This window comes from Rhyacophila brunnea, unplaced genomic scaffold, assembly GCF_057557595.1.
Source record: "Rhyacophila brunnea isolate RB1 unplaced genomic scaffold, BYU_Rbru_1.0 scaffold_19, whole genome shotgun sequence".
Taxonomy (NCBI): domain Eukaryota; kingdom Metazoa; phylum Arthropoda; class Insecta; order Trichoptera; family Rhyacophilidae; genus Rhyacophila; species Rhyacophila brunnea.
In genome coordinates, this window is record NW_028232848.1 from 30,450,352 (window position 1) to 30,466,545 (window position 16,194).

General features: G+C 31.2%; 3 protein-coding genes across 3 annotated transcripts in view; 1 reads left to right on the top strand and 2 right to left on the bottom strand.

Annotated features, from left to right (window-relative positions):
• The window catches only part of ash1 (histone-lysine N-methyltransferase ash1), a 178,227-nt gene extending 176,573 nt beyond the window's left edge, over positions 1 to 1,654 (bottom strand). Inside the window, exon 1 of the mRNA XM_085945867.1 lies at positions 1,552 to 1,654. The gene's annotated coding sequence lies outside the window, so the exon portion shown is untranslated. The remainder of the gene's footprint in view (positions 1 to 1,551) is intronic.
• A 1,260-nt stretch (positions 1,655 to 2,914) lies between these two features.
• On the top strand, positions 2,915 to 5,268 carry Syx18 (syntaxin 18). The gene is made up of 2 exons (XM_085945871.1): positions 2,915 to 4,010; positions 5,034 to 5,268. The coding sequence occupies exons 1-2, from the start codon at positions 3,198 to 3,200 to the stop codon at positions 5,220 to 5,222; spliced, it is 1,002 nt and encodes a 333-aa protein (XP_085801997.1). The 5' UTR covers positions 2,915 to 3,197; the 3' UTR covers positions 5,223 to 5,268.
• Positions 5,269 to 14,884: 9,616 nt separating this feature from the next.
• LOC147072903 (uncharacterized) overlaps positions 14,885 to 16,194 on the bottom strand; it is a 206,490-nt gene continuing 205,180 nt past the window's right edge. The window contains exon 10 of the mRNA XM_085945872.1: positions 14,885 to 15,732. Within this exon, the coding sequence (XP_085801998.1) occupies positions 15,679 to 15,732 (54 nt within the window). The 3' untranslated portion in view covers positions 14,885 to 15,678. The remainder of the gene's footprint in view (positions 15,733 to 16,194) is intronic.

Sequence of the window (16,194 nt, forward strand, 5' to 3'; positions counted from 1 at the left end):
ATTTAAAACACCTAGAAAAACGACATTACACAATTTGTTCTCGCTTACTGTAACATCTCGTGATAGTACGCAACGTGAATCATAATATAGTCGTGTCGCTAAATTTCAAAAACCATTATAACACTTTTTTGTAATAATTAAGATATATATATATATATATCGTTGGATTCGTTATTAAAATCTCTACATGAAATCGCCTCTTTCAAAAGCCGCTACGATTAACTGTCATTTATGAAACAAAATCAATGTGTCTATCAAATCCCGCTATAACACTACTGAAACATTCAAAAACCTTTTTAGTTCAAAAAGTTTTTATTGATTTTCTCAACATTATGAAAAAGTGTTATAGCGTGTTTTGAAACTCAGCGACACATTTGAACCTTTAAGTCACCATTGGTACTTAACATAGCAACCAAATCAAGTCATGTCTGAAAGGTTTTTCACACGAAATATTAACACTACCGACAGTGCATACCATAAAACTGGTAATTAAATATAAGATAACAAAAACTAATGATTAAATTAGCTGTAAGTCATTTCACAATGTAGATTTATTTTTGTAGCAAATTTTACACTCCACGCATGGCTGCACTGAGGTAATTGCATCTGTATTATAAGACGTCTAAAATAAGTTTTGTTCATCAAATTATCTAAACTTCATATGATTTCCTGTAGATAAAGTAGGAACACTGCTTTTTGGTTTATGTCGACAGTTTTCCTGACTATAAGTAGGTTTTGTGTAGGCTCGGTTAGTTTTACAAGAATTAACCACTGTATCTATTAACATCAACAATGAAGTTAAGTTAATTTGTTTGTTCTTAAAATAGATCCATAATAATTTTTAAATTGGAATGATTTATAACAGTTGACATAAAAGTTATTCTTAATAAAAACATAAATAAATCTAAGTAAAAACTGTCATTGATATTGTAAAGATGTAATGCAGGGACAGACTAGCTGTTGTAATAAAACTATATTAATAATTCTGGATAATTCCTGCATTACATAATGTATTCGGCTTTTAGAGAATGGACAAAAAGTCTTTTCAATAATTTATTCATAACAGTGGGTAATATATTTTAACAAATTAGACTACATGCGATATTATAATACATATTGTATGAAAGTATGCCGATTATGTAGTTCACTGATTATTCAATAATAAGGAACTAGATTAAATGAGATATTATATATTTCGCTATTTTACTATTATTTATTTTTCATAATGACGTTTACTATGTCAGAAATCTAGTTATGTTGTGGCGGTGATGTCTCGGTTGTAAGGTAACCTTCCATGACTATTGGATTACAAATGAATATAATGGGGTAACGACATGTTTTAATGTAATAATCAATTAAAAAACAAATTTACAATGTAATCGGTAATGTATAACAAACCGTCTAAGGCCATTGGCGCCAAATAATGCATACGTTTACAGTGGTTTTGTTGAGAGAAACATTACTCGAAGATACAAATTGTGCAATCTGCACGCCGACTTATAACATCAAAAATTATACAAGATATTTTGAATAGAATAACGTCAACCGTACCTGCCAATAAATTGATGTCAGACACAATATAATGACAACTTTTCTCATTTTTAAGCAAAAGCATCTAATGAGACTCCATGTTTACAAAAGCCTTATAACACATGTTACGACAATCGTCCAAAATGACACTATCTCTTTCAAGAGGCCATATTCTATGAGTGCCAGAAAGAGATAGCACAATCTCCAAAAGTACTACAAAGAACGCAATTGAAATATAACACAAAATGGCGATGGGGCAGATGTAATAATAGAAGTACGAATGGGTGCGTTCCTGTTTAACATATAAACGTATTATTATTTGAATATCAGTATTGCATAAAATAATTTTTAACGATTTTACTTAAAGGTTTTTCAATAATTATGCAATTTTTAGAAGTTCAAAAAGTTCAATACCTGTACAATAAAATCAATCTTATTCGATTATTTTTTTTTGAAAAGAAAAAAATAATGAAATGTATGAGCCTGCTTTGCAGTATTGCATTTTTGTGTTTTGAAATAACCAATATAAAACAAGCAATATAATAATGTTCTCATCAAATAATCACTAAATTAACCAAAAATGAATGTTTGATTAGAAAATAATAATATTGAATGCTTACTCGCTGAACCATCACGTCAAATATTCGTCGACAACACCGCGAGTTTAGAATTAACTATTCATACGGTCATCAGGAAGACACCGGTTTCGTTTACAAAATTAATTATTGTTTAAAGTAAGAACACGCTAATTGACGACAGCTTTTCGACAAATCTGTCGGTTATTCAATAATAAATTGAAAAAAGATCTAAATTTTTCATGGAGAGCGGAAAAGCAAACTTCATTGAAAATCCTAGACTCACAGTTTTGTCCGCTAATAGATCGTACCCATTATGAATTTTGGAATACCGGTGTGCTACCTTTTGCCTATACCCGTTCATAGATTTGTTGATTTTTTATTCATTTATTATGGTAATACAATATTATTTACGTGTGTCATTTGATATCTAGGTACCTACCTGGAGAGGTACCTAAGTACTTACATTTTTTTAAGAAAACTTTATCTGTCAAAAATGTTTAGATTGAATAATACGTAGGTACGTACTTACTTAGGTAGGTACGTTGACAAATTAAACACAAACACTTTATAACAATATTATTGTCTTTCTTTTAAAAATATTTTTTCTTACAACTAAAGGATTCTAAATATATAAAAAACAGCTGATACCTACTACCTAAAATCATTTTTAAGGGGAAAGTTTTCTCCAAAACCCAAGAGATTCAATATCTTTGCCAAAACCTCTTTCTAGTAAATCGGGAAATTTATTTTTAATATAAATATCACCGAGAAGATTTTTCCCAACTATAGCAACTATTGGTCGAACTGACAGTTAAGTGACGTATGAAATATTAGGTTTAGAGAACTTTCTAAGATTTATATTGTACAGCACATTGTTTATAAAACTATTGTTTGTATTCTTGATTTAGTGTGAGAATTTTGTAATCTCAGATTTACTACCTTTAATATTACAATATTATGGTACTGAATGGCGATCTATCCTACTTTGACAGTTGACATTTGTGAAGCTGTCGTCCACATATTGTTTTTATTTCCATATTTTCATACCCCTCAATAAATTCTCCCACTGCGAAGAAGCAATTCAATAAAATGGATATCACACCATTATTTAAGGCGTGCGTGAAAACAGTTCGAACCCGTAATAAAGCATTCGGCTTACAAAACGATACGGATAAAAGTCGAATTTTAAGGAAGAAACCGAAGAATGGCTTCATGGCAAAAGCAAAAGACATCACATCCCAAATAACGAGATTACGTGATTTCTTATTAGAAAATCGGGCAGCGTATATGAATTTTTCCAATTTTTTAAGCTCCGGTAGCCAGATGACTGATTCCGAAAGAGATCAGATAGATAATGGCTCACAGAGGATTATTAATTCGTGTTCGCATATAATTCAGGAATTTAAAAAAGAAACTCGTTCGTTGAAAGGATCACAGCAGACTGTAGATTTTATGGATGCTATTCTGAAATTGATAGAAGGTTATCTTAAAGCTGTGTGCGTTATTCAGGTTGAGCAAAAAGCTATAAGAGTTAAGAGAGCGTTGGATATGAGAAAAATATCCAAGCTCGAAGTGGAAGCGAAGAAAGATGAATTCGAGAGTAACAGTCATAGAGATGTATTGGACGATTCGCCGGTTAAATCAAACACTAAGAACATACTCGAGAGTGACGATGAAAAAGAATTGAAAAGTGCAATTAGTAAACAGTCTCTGGATGTGGCGGCGGAAATGGATTCGTCGATGGCGAACGAAGACATCACACTATCGGCCGAGGAAATGCAAATATTTGAATCGGAAAACATCCAATTGTACAATGAATTGAATAGTCTATCGGAGGAGGTGAAGCAGATTGAAAGTAAAGTGTTACACATAGCCGAATTGCAAGAAGTCTTTACGGAGAAAGTATGTTTGTGTATTTTCATGTAAATCCTCTGAAATCCCCCTTGTTCTATCTTATAGAAACATACGATTAATTAGTTTTGTGTTAATCCAGATTAAAGATTGAATCCTAATAAACTGATGTTGGTATATATCAGTAGGAATGCCATGACATGCTTTTAAGGAAGCGATTACCATTTGTTAAATATCAAGTTACGGGTTTATAATTAATTGAATCTTGGCATGTGGCCAATAAATTAGTTTGGCCTGTGGTATTGCAGTAGTAACTTTACTATATTCTAAAAATATATACGTAATATTAATATGTAGTATAGAACCTTTAGAAAAGTGTAGTTAAGTAAATTTTACTATATAATCACACAGTAAATAACCCACTTAATATTAAGTATAACATAGTATGTTATTGATTATTTTGGGGATGCTCTGCATCTACTCTACAGCATCATTGATCGCACGCCACTGGTATATATAGCAAAATAGAATTTTAGGTTACAAAACTTACACCAATTGATCATTACATAATATATAACAGCGGTTTTGATAACTGTTTGATTTTTCCCTTGCGACAATATAGAGACGAGGTTATGAACTGCTAATACTTGGTGGAAAGACACCATAATATGGTATATATTATTAACTAAACCTAATTCCACATAATTTAGTAATAATCAGTTTCTTAATGACATTCATGTTATTTTACTTCAAGTACCTAAGTATTTACTTATATTAATAGAATATGTTGGACTTAACTGTTTTTGGAAATAAACGGCTCAATTGTTCAATAATACACAGTGTGCGAATATCTTTCCAAATATTCAAAATGCTTCTTTGTTTTATTGATAAATCATGTGAAATCCTTAATTATTTAATTTCTTTAATAGAATTATAAAAAAGGTGGCAAGTTGCATATTTTATGAGTAAATATTTATAAATTTTTTCATAGCTAGCGGGCCAGGTTTTCAGTCACTGCTCCAGAAGGTTTTTCTTCAACTTCTTTGATATTGATCCATTGCATTATTTTTTCAGGTATTACAGCAAGATCAAGACATTGATCGAATTGCTGGAACGGTTCTAGGAGTCACCGAGAATGTCCGGGATGCAAATGAGCAAATTCGGCAGGCGATCCAACGAAATGCTGGTCTTCGAGTTTGGGTGTTGTTCTTTTTAATAGTTATGTCATTTTCACTACTGTTCCTTGACTGGTATAATGAATAAATTGTGAACCAATAAAGCAATCATTTTTTTAAAAATCATTCATCAATATTAGTGTTTTATTGGTAAACTCGGAAAAATCATCAGAAACAACCTCAGTGGGATTCAAACTAGAGCAGTTAGAACCCCCAAAGTTTGCTACTGGGTTAGATTTCAGTGGATAAATCTAATGCGGTCCAGCTCCACCGAATCTACAATCGGAAACCTGGCTCCGACTCTTTTCAAAAATGAATAGACTTACTATCGTAACCCATTTTTTGTCTACTTCTGCGGCGCATGAACGAAGTTAAAACTTCTAAATAGTTACAAAACCATATTGAAACCTTTAAAAAACAAATTACTTAATATTAAAATAGAGGTTTTGAATGAGGTGCATATTGTGTGAAGCACGCAAGCAAAATAAATTTATTATTAAAATTAACTTGGGTTTTTGTCAACCACTACAATCTAATATAAGAGTAGAGTAATATAATATAAGGTAAACTAATATAATAGAATATTGTCACAGGCTCTGTCAGATAGGGCTGGATAATATTAAGTGCGACACCATCCACCGGAAAAACAGACTTCCCAAGGGGAAATTAGCGGTTTGATGACTTTCTAGGTGGTGGAGTTTAGCCATTAATTATTAAATATACATACCTACTTACTTTCTCATATTATACATTAGGCACCAAGCTACTTATAATATGATTTTATTAGTGAGGAAATGAGTAATTTTTCAAAATAAATAATATGTAAAAAGCGTGCTTAATAATAGGAATATTATTATAGACTTTCCATTATCAGTTTTCAACAACAATATACAGCGAGCATTTTTACTCACGTTGGGGTTATTCGATTCGCTCCCAAGTGTGCGTATACCAACACAAATGCATTCACATCCTTTGTAGATCTCATATACATTTCATAGACATTCATAGATTTGTACGGTGGCGACGGGATGGAACTAAGTGACCCCCGGTCAGCAAAAATCAGACACCATAGTTTTCTTAATTAGTACATAGGTGTCACCGTGAAATAGGACGTATTAAATTAAATAATTATTTTAATACCTATCGCGTAATCATCATTATGTTATTACATAATTTACAATCATTGCTTTATTAATCTGTATAATAATAATAAATATCTATAAAATTGCGACGGGTTTAGTTGGATAAAATAAATTAAATAGTTCATTTAATCGTGTAATTAAGTAGGTATATTATGACAATGGTAAAAATATCGGTTGTGTATTTTTGACATGATAATGATGTGGAGATGGTCCCTATGAACCCTTTAGGTAGACCGCTCCTGCCGCGATGTCATATACCCAGGGAATACAAAAATAAAGGAAGCGGGTTACGAGGTATTATAATTTTTAAGTTAGTTGTAATTGTTACAATAAGTGCTATGTTTTAACAGCACCTCTCTTGACTATGCTAACTTTTAGAGCGAGATAGACAGTTTTGACTGTTTAGACCAGCGATTTCCAAACTGGGAGGCGCGAAAAGTTTAACACAAATGTAACCACAGGTTTGCAGTTTTCAAATGCAATGTTTAAAAAACGGCCGCTAGTTATAAACTGCATAAAAAGTCCTATAAAATGTTGTTTGCAAACCTGTCTGAAGATATGGAGACTAATTTTATAATACCTCAGTTCTATACTATTGTGAAGCGCGCTGGCTATCTCGTGAAAAAATTAAATAAAAGAGTCAAATCATAATATTGAAATATGAGGCATATTTGTTTAGAAACGATAACTTTGTTGTTAAACTTGTCTATTTGGTTGAAATTTGAAAAAAAATTGAGTGAATAAATCAATGCAAGGACCACTAATGCATTCACTGATTTAAAAAGACAAAGTGAAGGCATTCATAAAAAAATGGAGCTTTGGAAATCAAAATTACAAAAAAAATAAGTTCGTTATGTTTCCACTTTTAAATGATTTCTGCGCCAGATATATTGAAGCAAACAAATATCTCTTTACCGAACACTTGGATAGTTTGCTAATGCACTTTTCACATTATTTATTTAAATAAAAGATTTCGATTTTACAAAGTTCGTGTGGATATAGAATCCATGGCCCTCACAAGGGGGTGGGGGTTGACAGGGCCTGGGGGCCCGGCGAGTGAATTTAACACACATCACAAATAATAGTAAAAAAAAGTCGCCTGCGTACTATTCATTGTTTTATTTTACACATTTAATATAAATGGTAAAATCTTATTTATTTCTGTAATTAATTTTTTTTTTCATTTTTATATTAGTACATGTTTGACTATTTATAAAGGTATCTGTATTATTAGTTCATGAAATAAAGGGGGGGAGGCGCCAGGATTAGATTTTTTTTTAAGGAAGGTGTAGTAACATAAAGTTTGGAAACCACCGGTTTAGATGGCTAACTTATTGTAACAATTATAATACTTCAATACAAACATATGATGAACTATCCTCGATACCAGTCTTGTGTATAGAATAGATGCGCCGATATGAATATGTAGGTAATCGAAAAGCCAGACAATAACTTAAGTAATTTTTTTTTTTTTTTCCCGACCATGTCCGATCCTAATAGGATCATATGGGCCTCCACAGAGTTGAGGTTTGTATTAACAGATTTTGTTTTTACGAAAAATGGATGTCAGCCATTTGCTCAACCTATTAGGTCCATACCCTGACTCACACACAAATTGAAAAACAATATGTGTACTTGCCAGACCCACAATTCGAACCTGGGACCCACGGCATGATAGTCCAACGCTTAAGCCACAGTGGGCGTAATTTTAGTGTTATCAAAAACTATTTTGTTTTGTATTTTATTACAACGTTTTTCTTAGCTCGTATTCTTATTTGTCCGGTGGTTCTTTGTCCGGTACAAATCTTGCAATCAGTTTTTAACTAACTTCCCGACTAGCTGGATATTTGAAACTTTTAGAATATATCAGAACACGATGCCAATGCATTTTTTTAATACTTTTAGCCATCTATTCATTTTCAGTTAATTCTGTTTTGTATGAAAAGTTATTTCGACACCATTATTGGTTGCTAGGGGTCTGGGGTCCTAGCAACTAAATTATTAATATATACGTGCGTTACTATGGAAAGCAATATGACATGTCAAAATGACATTTCAGTATTATTTCTATCAAGGACAAATTTTTTTGATCCTTTAAGCTAGTCAAGTCAAGTTTATATGATTCAGCAGAAAATTTTAAAACGTTGTATATAATAAGTCCTTTTTATCTTGCAATTATTATATCTGAACACCAGAAGAAGAATAATAATCTTTGTATAATAAATTTTTTGAATGACAATTTGCTGGAATTTTTGAGATGTGTTTTTAAAACTGGGGAACAATAATTATTAGTACTATTTGCGGACCGCAGTAATTATCTGTGGACCGGCAGCTGGGAAACACCGATCTAGATCACAACCTCTAGTCCTCGGGAAAAAGGGGTAAACATAATAAGTTTAAAACATCAATTTTTAACATCACATTTATTTATATTCAACATACCTATGCTTATAAAAAACACCAACAAAAAGTAAGGATAATATAAGAATAATATTATATTGCAAAATTGTGTACTTAACATATTTTAGGCATTTTTATAAGAGGAAGAGATTTAGTGCTTTTTTCATAATAATTAAAATACACCATTTAGAAAGGCTGCTTTTGGACATTAAAATAAAATAATAATTCATAATTTAATACTAATAAATGGTATTTAAAAATATCCACAAAATAATAACATAATAATATGTGTGACAATATAAACATAAAAATATATTTACATGTTAATTGGAGTATTTACTATCCAAACCTAAATATTTTATATTACAATCTAATATAATAATATTATTACTATATATTATAATACATACAACGTTCATCATGAAGAGTTTTCATTAAGGTAACTATAGAAATAAGTAACGGAATGGTATAGTGTATTTCGAGGGCTTAGTGTCAAACAACACTATCTACAAAAGTGCAACTTTACAGGAGAGCCAAAAATCGTTATTTTAGATTCTTGTAACTTAACAAGGGAAATGTTTATTTAAAACCTAATGTTAATATTTTATAATTTATTGTGTATTGTACATTTATCTTGCTTATGATGATGTTAAAATTTATAGGGATAGTTTTTAAAAAATATGAAAACAAGGGTAACTTATGTAATTAGCGTTAAACTTTACTGACGATTTAATAAGAAATTAGAAAAGATTGACATAACGTTGTTTGACTATCATGTAGCCGTAAATGTAAAATAACGTTATCTCAAAAAAAAAAAAAACACTTTTTTGTGGATAACGTTGTCTGACTTTAAGCACTCGATTTATCTTGTAAGAATGCGCAGAGCAGTATTTTGTCTGAATTTTATCCCTGCGCATTTTGCCTAGTAGAGTATTTTGAGATAAATACACTTTACTATAACCGATTATAGAAATTAACAAAATTAATTACAAGCTAATATTGCATGAGAGAGAGAGAGAGACGCACAGCCTAAATCAAAATATTAAGGATAACAGGTAAGTATGCCCCTGAAGTATGATCAGAATGTTCAAAGAAAAAACACGTACTTAATAATATTATGAAAATGATGTTCATTTTCTTATCTTCACTGTTGGGTTGGAGATCATAATGTGATACTAGTTTGGGTGCATTGAGTATTTCTTGAGGACACTTTTTACTTTTCTTAACATAGAATTTATAGATGTAGAGATTATTTTGTTGATCATCCCGTAGCTAAAATCTGTCTTCAATCTAATTCATTGAAATTTCAATACAAATATTACTTTATAATATATAATATTTGTCTTAATTTATCTGTAACACATGTAAGAGAGCGAAACAGGGAGAAGATGTTTTAAATGTTACACGCTAGTTCTAAATTCGAAAAATAAACTGAAATGAAAATAAAGGAATCGTTCATTTTAATCGGATCGTGATACTCTCATAATAGTTTGACAGATACTTACAGCACAGTACTAACGACATTAAAATTAATTTGAGACAGATTGACAAAAAGGTAAGGCAGTAATAAAGTTGAAATGTGATTTTAATCAAAATAATTTCTGTTGCAGAACCGAACCACATCCAACAATGTTGACAGTTGGCACTGCCACCTGGTATTTTTTTCTAGTGTATCATAATATTATAATTATATGTCTTACGTGAAATAAAATCTCAATACGGTATATTATAAAAATAAGAAATATAATTAAAATATTTCCCATAGGTTTTTTTATATTTTTAAATCACAGTTAACATAATATTTTACTATCTATGATCTTAGGAATTTTTTGATATAATTTATGAATACATAAAGAGGTAATTTAAAATATTTATTTGGAATACTTGAATAAGACGTGAAATTGGAAAGTAGGTATGCTCCTGAATGTTAATAGATTATAATAATTCTGTTAGTCTTCAATAATAATGCTTGTAATAATAGAATAATTTCAAATACCTATTTACATAAATTAGTTTTCAATAAATTTGAAAAGGTGGGGTCAAAATAATACATAAGACAATTCTACATTATAATAAATACGGTCTATACCAGCGATACTCAACCTGCGGCCCTTTAAGCTTTTATGTGCAGCCCGAAACACATCTATTATCAAGAATTTCGTATATCTTGAAATTCGTTTCGACTTTGATGCACAGATAGTGACACCCGAAGAGGATTGTCATTATGGTCCACATCAGATCTGGTATAAGAGTGTCGCTATTGAACACGATTAATTTAAAAACACGCATAATTTTTAAAATCTCAAAAATGTTTTGTAAAAAAGGGGGGTTTCATGATTTTTTTCGTCACACCAGTCAAGTGATGCAGCCCGCGTTACTTTACAAATATATGTATTTGGCCCGAAGAAAAAAAAGGTTGAGTATCATTGGTCTATACCAGTGTTCCGCAACCGGTGGTCCTCAAGCCTAGTCAAATTATACAAATGTAGAAAACAAATGGTTAAAATAAATATTTATTAAATCATACATAATATACAAAGAAATTGGATGCAAATTGCAATCAATATGTATTTTTTTTATTTTACATTGAATTCTTACAATATCACAATTTTGATAAAAATGTTTTTTAAAAGACAGTTGCTTACAATTGAAATCAATGTATTTAAATGTGGACGGAGGAAGTTATAAAAACGTTTTAAAAAAAAGCATGTTGCTCTGTTACTCAGTGTATGACAGATACTTTGCATTTTGCAATACTGATTTTTTTTATTTACTTAAAACTAAAGAAAACAATTTTCGCCAGTAAATTTTGCAGCAGACAGATTGTTATCGGAGTTTTTTTTTAAATTGACATTCCTTTATTATATCATATTAAATTTTTTTAAGTATATTTTATTTTTTATATGACGTTTAGATCCCTTTATTATCACAGGTGGCGGTCCTCGAAACATCATACACATTGTAAGGGATCCACGATACCGAAAAGGTTGCGGAATACTTGGCCGTACTCTATACACTGGTTAAAACCTGACAATACATTAATATTTTTTTATTAAAAATTTGGCTAGTTTCCATAAAAATCAGCACCAACAATATACAAATACCGCCAACTCAGTAGGCTATGATAAAAACAGTGATAAAACCCAATAATGTAAGAGTAAGGTACATTTTTATATTACTTGTAATGAGATATACTGAGATTTCTTTTTTATTATAAATATACATACATCAAAATAACTACATATTGAATTAAATTTATCATCATCATTAACAGGCAAGATCATCTTTAAGTTAATTGTCAAAAATCTATCAAACTAAATACAATTTAATTCAACATAGATGCCATAGATGGACATAGAAAAAGGTTTATCTTATTAAATATTATGTATAAAATACACCACAGATTGAATGAAAAGTAATCATTGATTGATCATAAATAAAAAAGAGTCTGGTGTAAGTACAAGATTTGTTGAATAGAAAAACTTTTGAATGAAATGGGAAATAGTAGTTTGGCTTAAAAATTTAAATAGAAGACAGAATAAAAGCAAACAGACAATTTATTTAGTATTTTTTACTGTGCTTCTATTTTATCCCAATAAATTAAAAAAGGTATTTTACCATTCATTATTATTAATTATAACTAAAATCAGAAAGTAAATTCTATTCACTGAGAAGTGTTAATCATAATTTTAATATTTTGACTAAACTATGATAAATTTTCACGATTGAGTCAACATGAGCTATCCATTTGGATTTATTTTAGATTTTCAATAATAAACGTAATAATAACATAAATATACTATCGTTAATTATCATATTGCTAAAGAAACCTCATGATTCTACTCAGAAAATATTTTTCAGGTCGTTACAATAATGCTTTATAAATTTCATAAGGTATAATTGAGATTTTTTTTAAAGGAAGCATCTCGATAACAATTTTATTATTCCAAATGCCTAGTCCAGACCAAGTCACATCAGTTTGGTGAAAATTGTATACAAACTTGTCGAAAATGATATACAAATAAACTTAAAATTATGCTCCCGGATGCGGATGGGAAATGTTGAACATAATATTATACCGATCATATTATACATCGTTTCGGTAAACATTGTATACAAACTTGTCGAAAATGACGTACATTTACAAACATTTAATATGTTCTGATACAAATAAACTTGAAATTATGCTCCCGGATGTGGATGGTAAGTATTGAACATAATATGTATTATACGGATCATATTATTATACATCGTTTTGGTGAACATTGTATACAAACTTGTCGAAAATGACGTACATTTACAAACATTTGATATGTTCTGATACAAATAAACTTGAAATTATGCTCCCGGATGCGGATGGTAAGTATTGAACATAATATGTATTATACGGATCATATTATACATCGTTTTGGTGAACATTGTATACAAACTTGTCGAAAATGACGTACATTTACAAATATTTAATATGTTCTGATACAAAAAAGCTTGAAATTATGCTCCCTGATGCATTGAACATATTATACGGATGTTCTTGATCTGGACTACGGTAAAGAATGACCTCAGTAAATATTGCTCGATGACTATAAAAATGTTTAGTTTAAAATAAAGTTTAGGGTAACTCTAAACTAAACTAATTAGGAATTTGTAGTTTTATTCGAACAACTGATTTCTCATGTAATTTTATTATGTAGATATCTGCACTGTGCAATTTATTATTGAATTAGGTAATCGAGATTCAAGATTGAATTAAAATTTCCGCAGTGTTGATATGTTTACAGCAGAGTAGAATTCTGAGTAGTCTTCAGCCGAAGGTTCAAAATATATACCGAAGACAGAACAAAAGTGATAGTAATATTTAAAAATGTTGATGTACTTTCATGATTAGGGTATGAATGAATGACCCTGAGGTTATATCAACTGATTTTTTAACGATGAATAGTATCCATTCACCCAATACATTGAGTCTTTGCATTGGATTAAAACAACATTTTTTTTAGCCGGCCGCAGGGTCGAACCTGTGACTGACACAGTGTCAGACACGTATGCTCTGCCACGTACTTATAGGTAGATAGATATGGGGGTGACAATATTTAAATTTAGTTGTTTGTACCACAAATTATTTTGGGTTGCGATATCTGATTAGTAATGTCGGATTTCTTTTTAAAAGAATGAAAAAAGCCGAATGTACGATCCACAAACATTTTCCTCAGAATGTATCAACATTATTGATTCAATTAAAATTGTTTATTCTTTATTTTTCTAGAAAAAGTATGAAATCGATGGGTTAGTACACAGATCTTGTAAGTCCAGTTTTGTAATATTTTGAGAAAATCGAATTTAATAATTTCAAATCAATAAAAATTGAAGAAAAAATGAAAATAATGTATTTCAGTGAGACAAATTCTTCTCAAATATCGTATTTTGTCATACAATATTTAACAGCATTAAGACACAAAATGTTAAAAAGACGTGTATTTCTTACGGATTGAATATAAAAATACCCGCAACTAACATCAAAGGGGTCTATATCATAACCACTCAAATAGATAAATAAATACTTGCACACAATGAGTATTGTGTGTTTTCTGTTCGAGTCGTTATGTTATCAACCCCTTTGGTGTTGCAAGGATTTTATTATGCCCTGGGTAATAATATTTTATACACAATTTGTGAGAAATAGACAAGTTTTAAAAATTTTGGTGTAATTTAATAATTGTATGAGTGGGTTGAACTGGGAGCCTTTTGGCTGCCGTAAAAAAGGCCTTGGCAGTACCCAACTGGCCATATATTATAATTTACGAAAAAAAACCAAAAAACTACATCTCTAAAATCTCAGTTGTAAGGCCTACCGCGCATGAACGATTTCCTATCGTACGGTCAACAATCGAGGCGTTGTAACCATCGTATTGCAATGCAACCCCGCGCATGGACTATCGAGCGAACGGCCGAATTGAAAATCTGTGTTCAGACACAAAATTTTACACCGATTCGAACCGGCCGGGGTCCCATTGGCAATGCTTTTAAATGAGAGCCCGCACATGACAAGTCATGGCCGGCCGAGAGTGCCCTCATACATGCACGCACAAGTGACGCGGTCATATGTAGCGCACGCATACATCGAACCGCCACATTTCACTTGGCAGTTCATCGATGCGTACCTATTGGCGTTGCATGCGCGTACCAGTCCCATTTTTTCAGTTTCTTTCTTCATAAATTAATAATATATACACCCACATTTTAAAACAGTTTGATAATCTATACAAAACCTCTATATATTATATAATATAAACTCTACAAAATCCATTTTGACGTTTCTTATATTGCGTCCGCCATTTTTCGGTGCGGAAGCATATCTTCAGTGCGCGCGCATTGCCTCCGATCTATATCACGCCATGCGCGCTCAAACATACTGGCCGGTAATAATTTGGATCATGCGCGAGCAAACCAACGATTGTCCGAATGCTTCCGGCCGGTTATGTAATGCGCCATGCGCGGTAGGCCTAACACTTGACAAAATTCAAAGAACATCGATGTTAAAATCATTAACTAATATGGTAAAATGTTTTACAAATATTACAGTAGATGTCAGTATGTATCCTATTTTGAAATTATTTCTTTTGACCGGATGTAAAAACTGTGTGTACAATATCTGTGTATATCGATATTATAATATTTCCTATGTGTCACATAATAATAATAATAATATGTGCGAAATAGCGAGGTTTTCTTGTGTAGGTATACAAGGTATATTTTTATCTTACAAATTACATACATTTAAGTTTCTCATACTCAATATAAACTATAACAACTTGAAAGCAATACAACAGTGTTGCGTAACAGTGTGTATTTAGTTTGGGTAATAATATAAATTCTATATTTCAGTCAGTTTGGAGTTATTACAATTCGTAAGATCCATAGTATTGACCGTTTGTTTGTAGGTTTTGGTCCAATCAAATTTTTATCTCTTAATACTAATGTCATGATGCTCTTGGAAGTGACAATCTAAATGGAATCCAATACGCCACCGGTAAGCTTTGTGGCATATTCACTCAGCACCTGAAAAATACAAGAAACACTGTCAGAAATATATTAAAACTATGTACCTAATAGCGTCAGCGACGTCCCGTGGGGTAGGCTGATTAAGCGTCGCTTGGGGGCGGCAGTCAGTGACGTCCCCAGACAAAATGCCGCCCCTAGGCAGCGCCAAAATGCCGCCTCATTTTTTTATACATTATATTTATCATCCTTTCATGAGTCCAATATCTAATAAATGTGTTGTATTGATACAATACTCTAATATAAAATATCAGACTAATTATTCGCAAATATACACATATCGTTTCTGGTCACCAAGGACGTCGAAGGGCAACGGAAGTAAACTAGATATCGCGAACCCGACAAAACTTTCAAGTTCAATTTTTTAATCGAAACATATTTTCGTTATTACTAAGTTTAGGTAGTTAAATCTATATATTCTAAATGATTTTCCTCGATTTGCCGCCCTTCGAGTAACTGCCG

Bases quoted from the DNA above. Each gene is read 5' to 3' on its own strand.
- Syx18 (XM_085945871.1), top strand. From the start codon at position 3,198: ATGGATATCACACCATTATTTAAGGCGTGCGTGAAAACAGTTCGAACC. The intron at 4,011-5,033 runs GTATGTTTGTGT...TTATTTTTTCAG, and splicing joins AAGAAGTCTTTACGGAGAAA to GTATTACAGCAAGATCAAGA.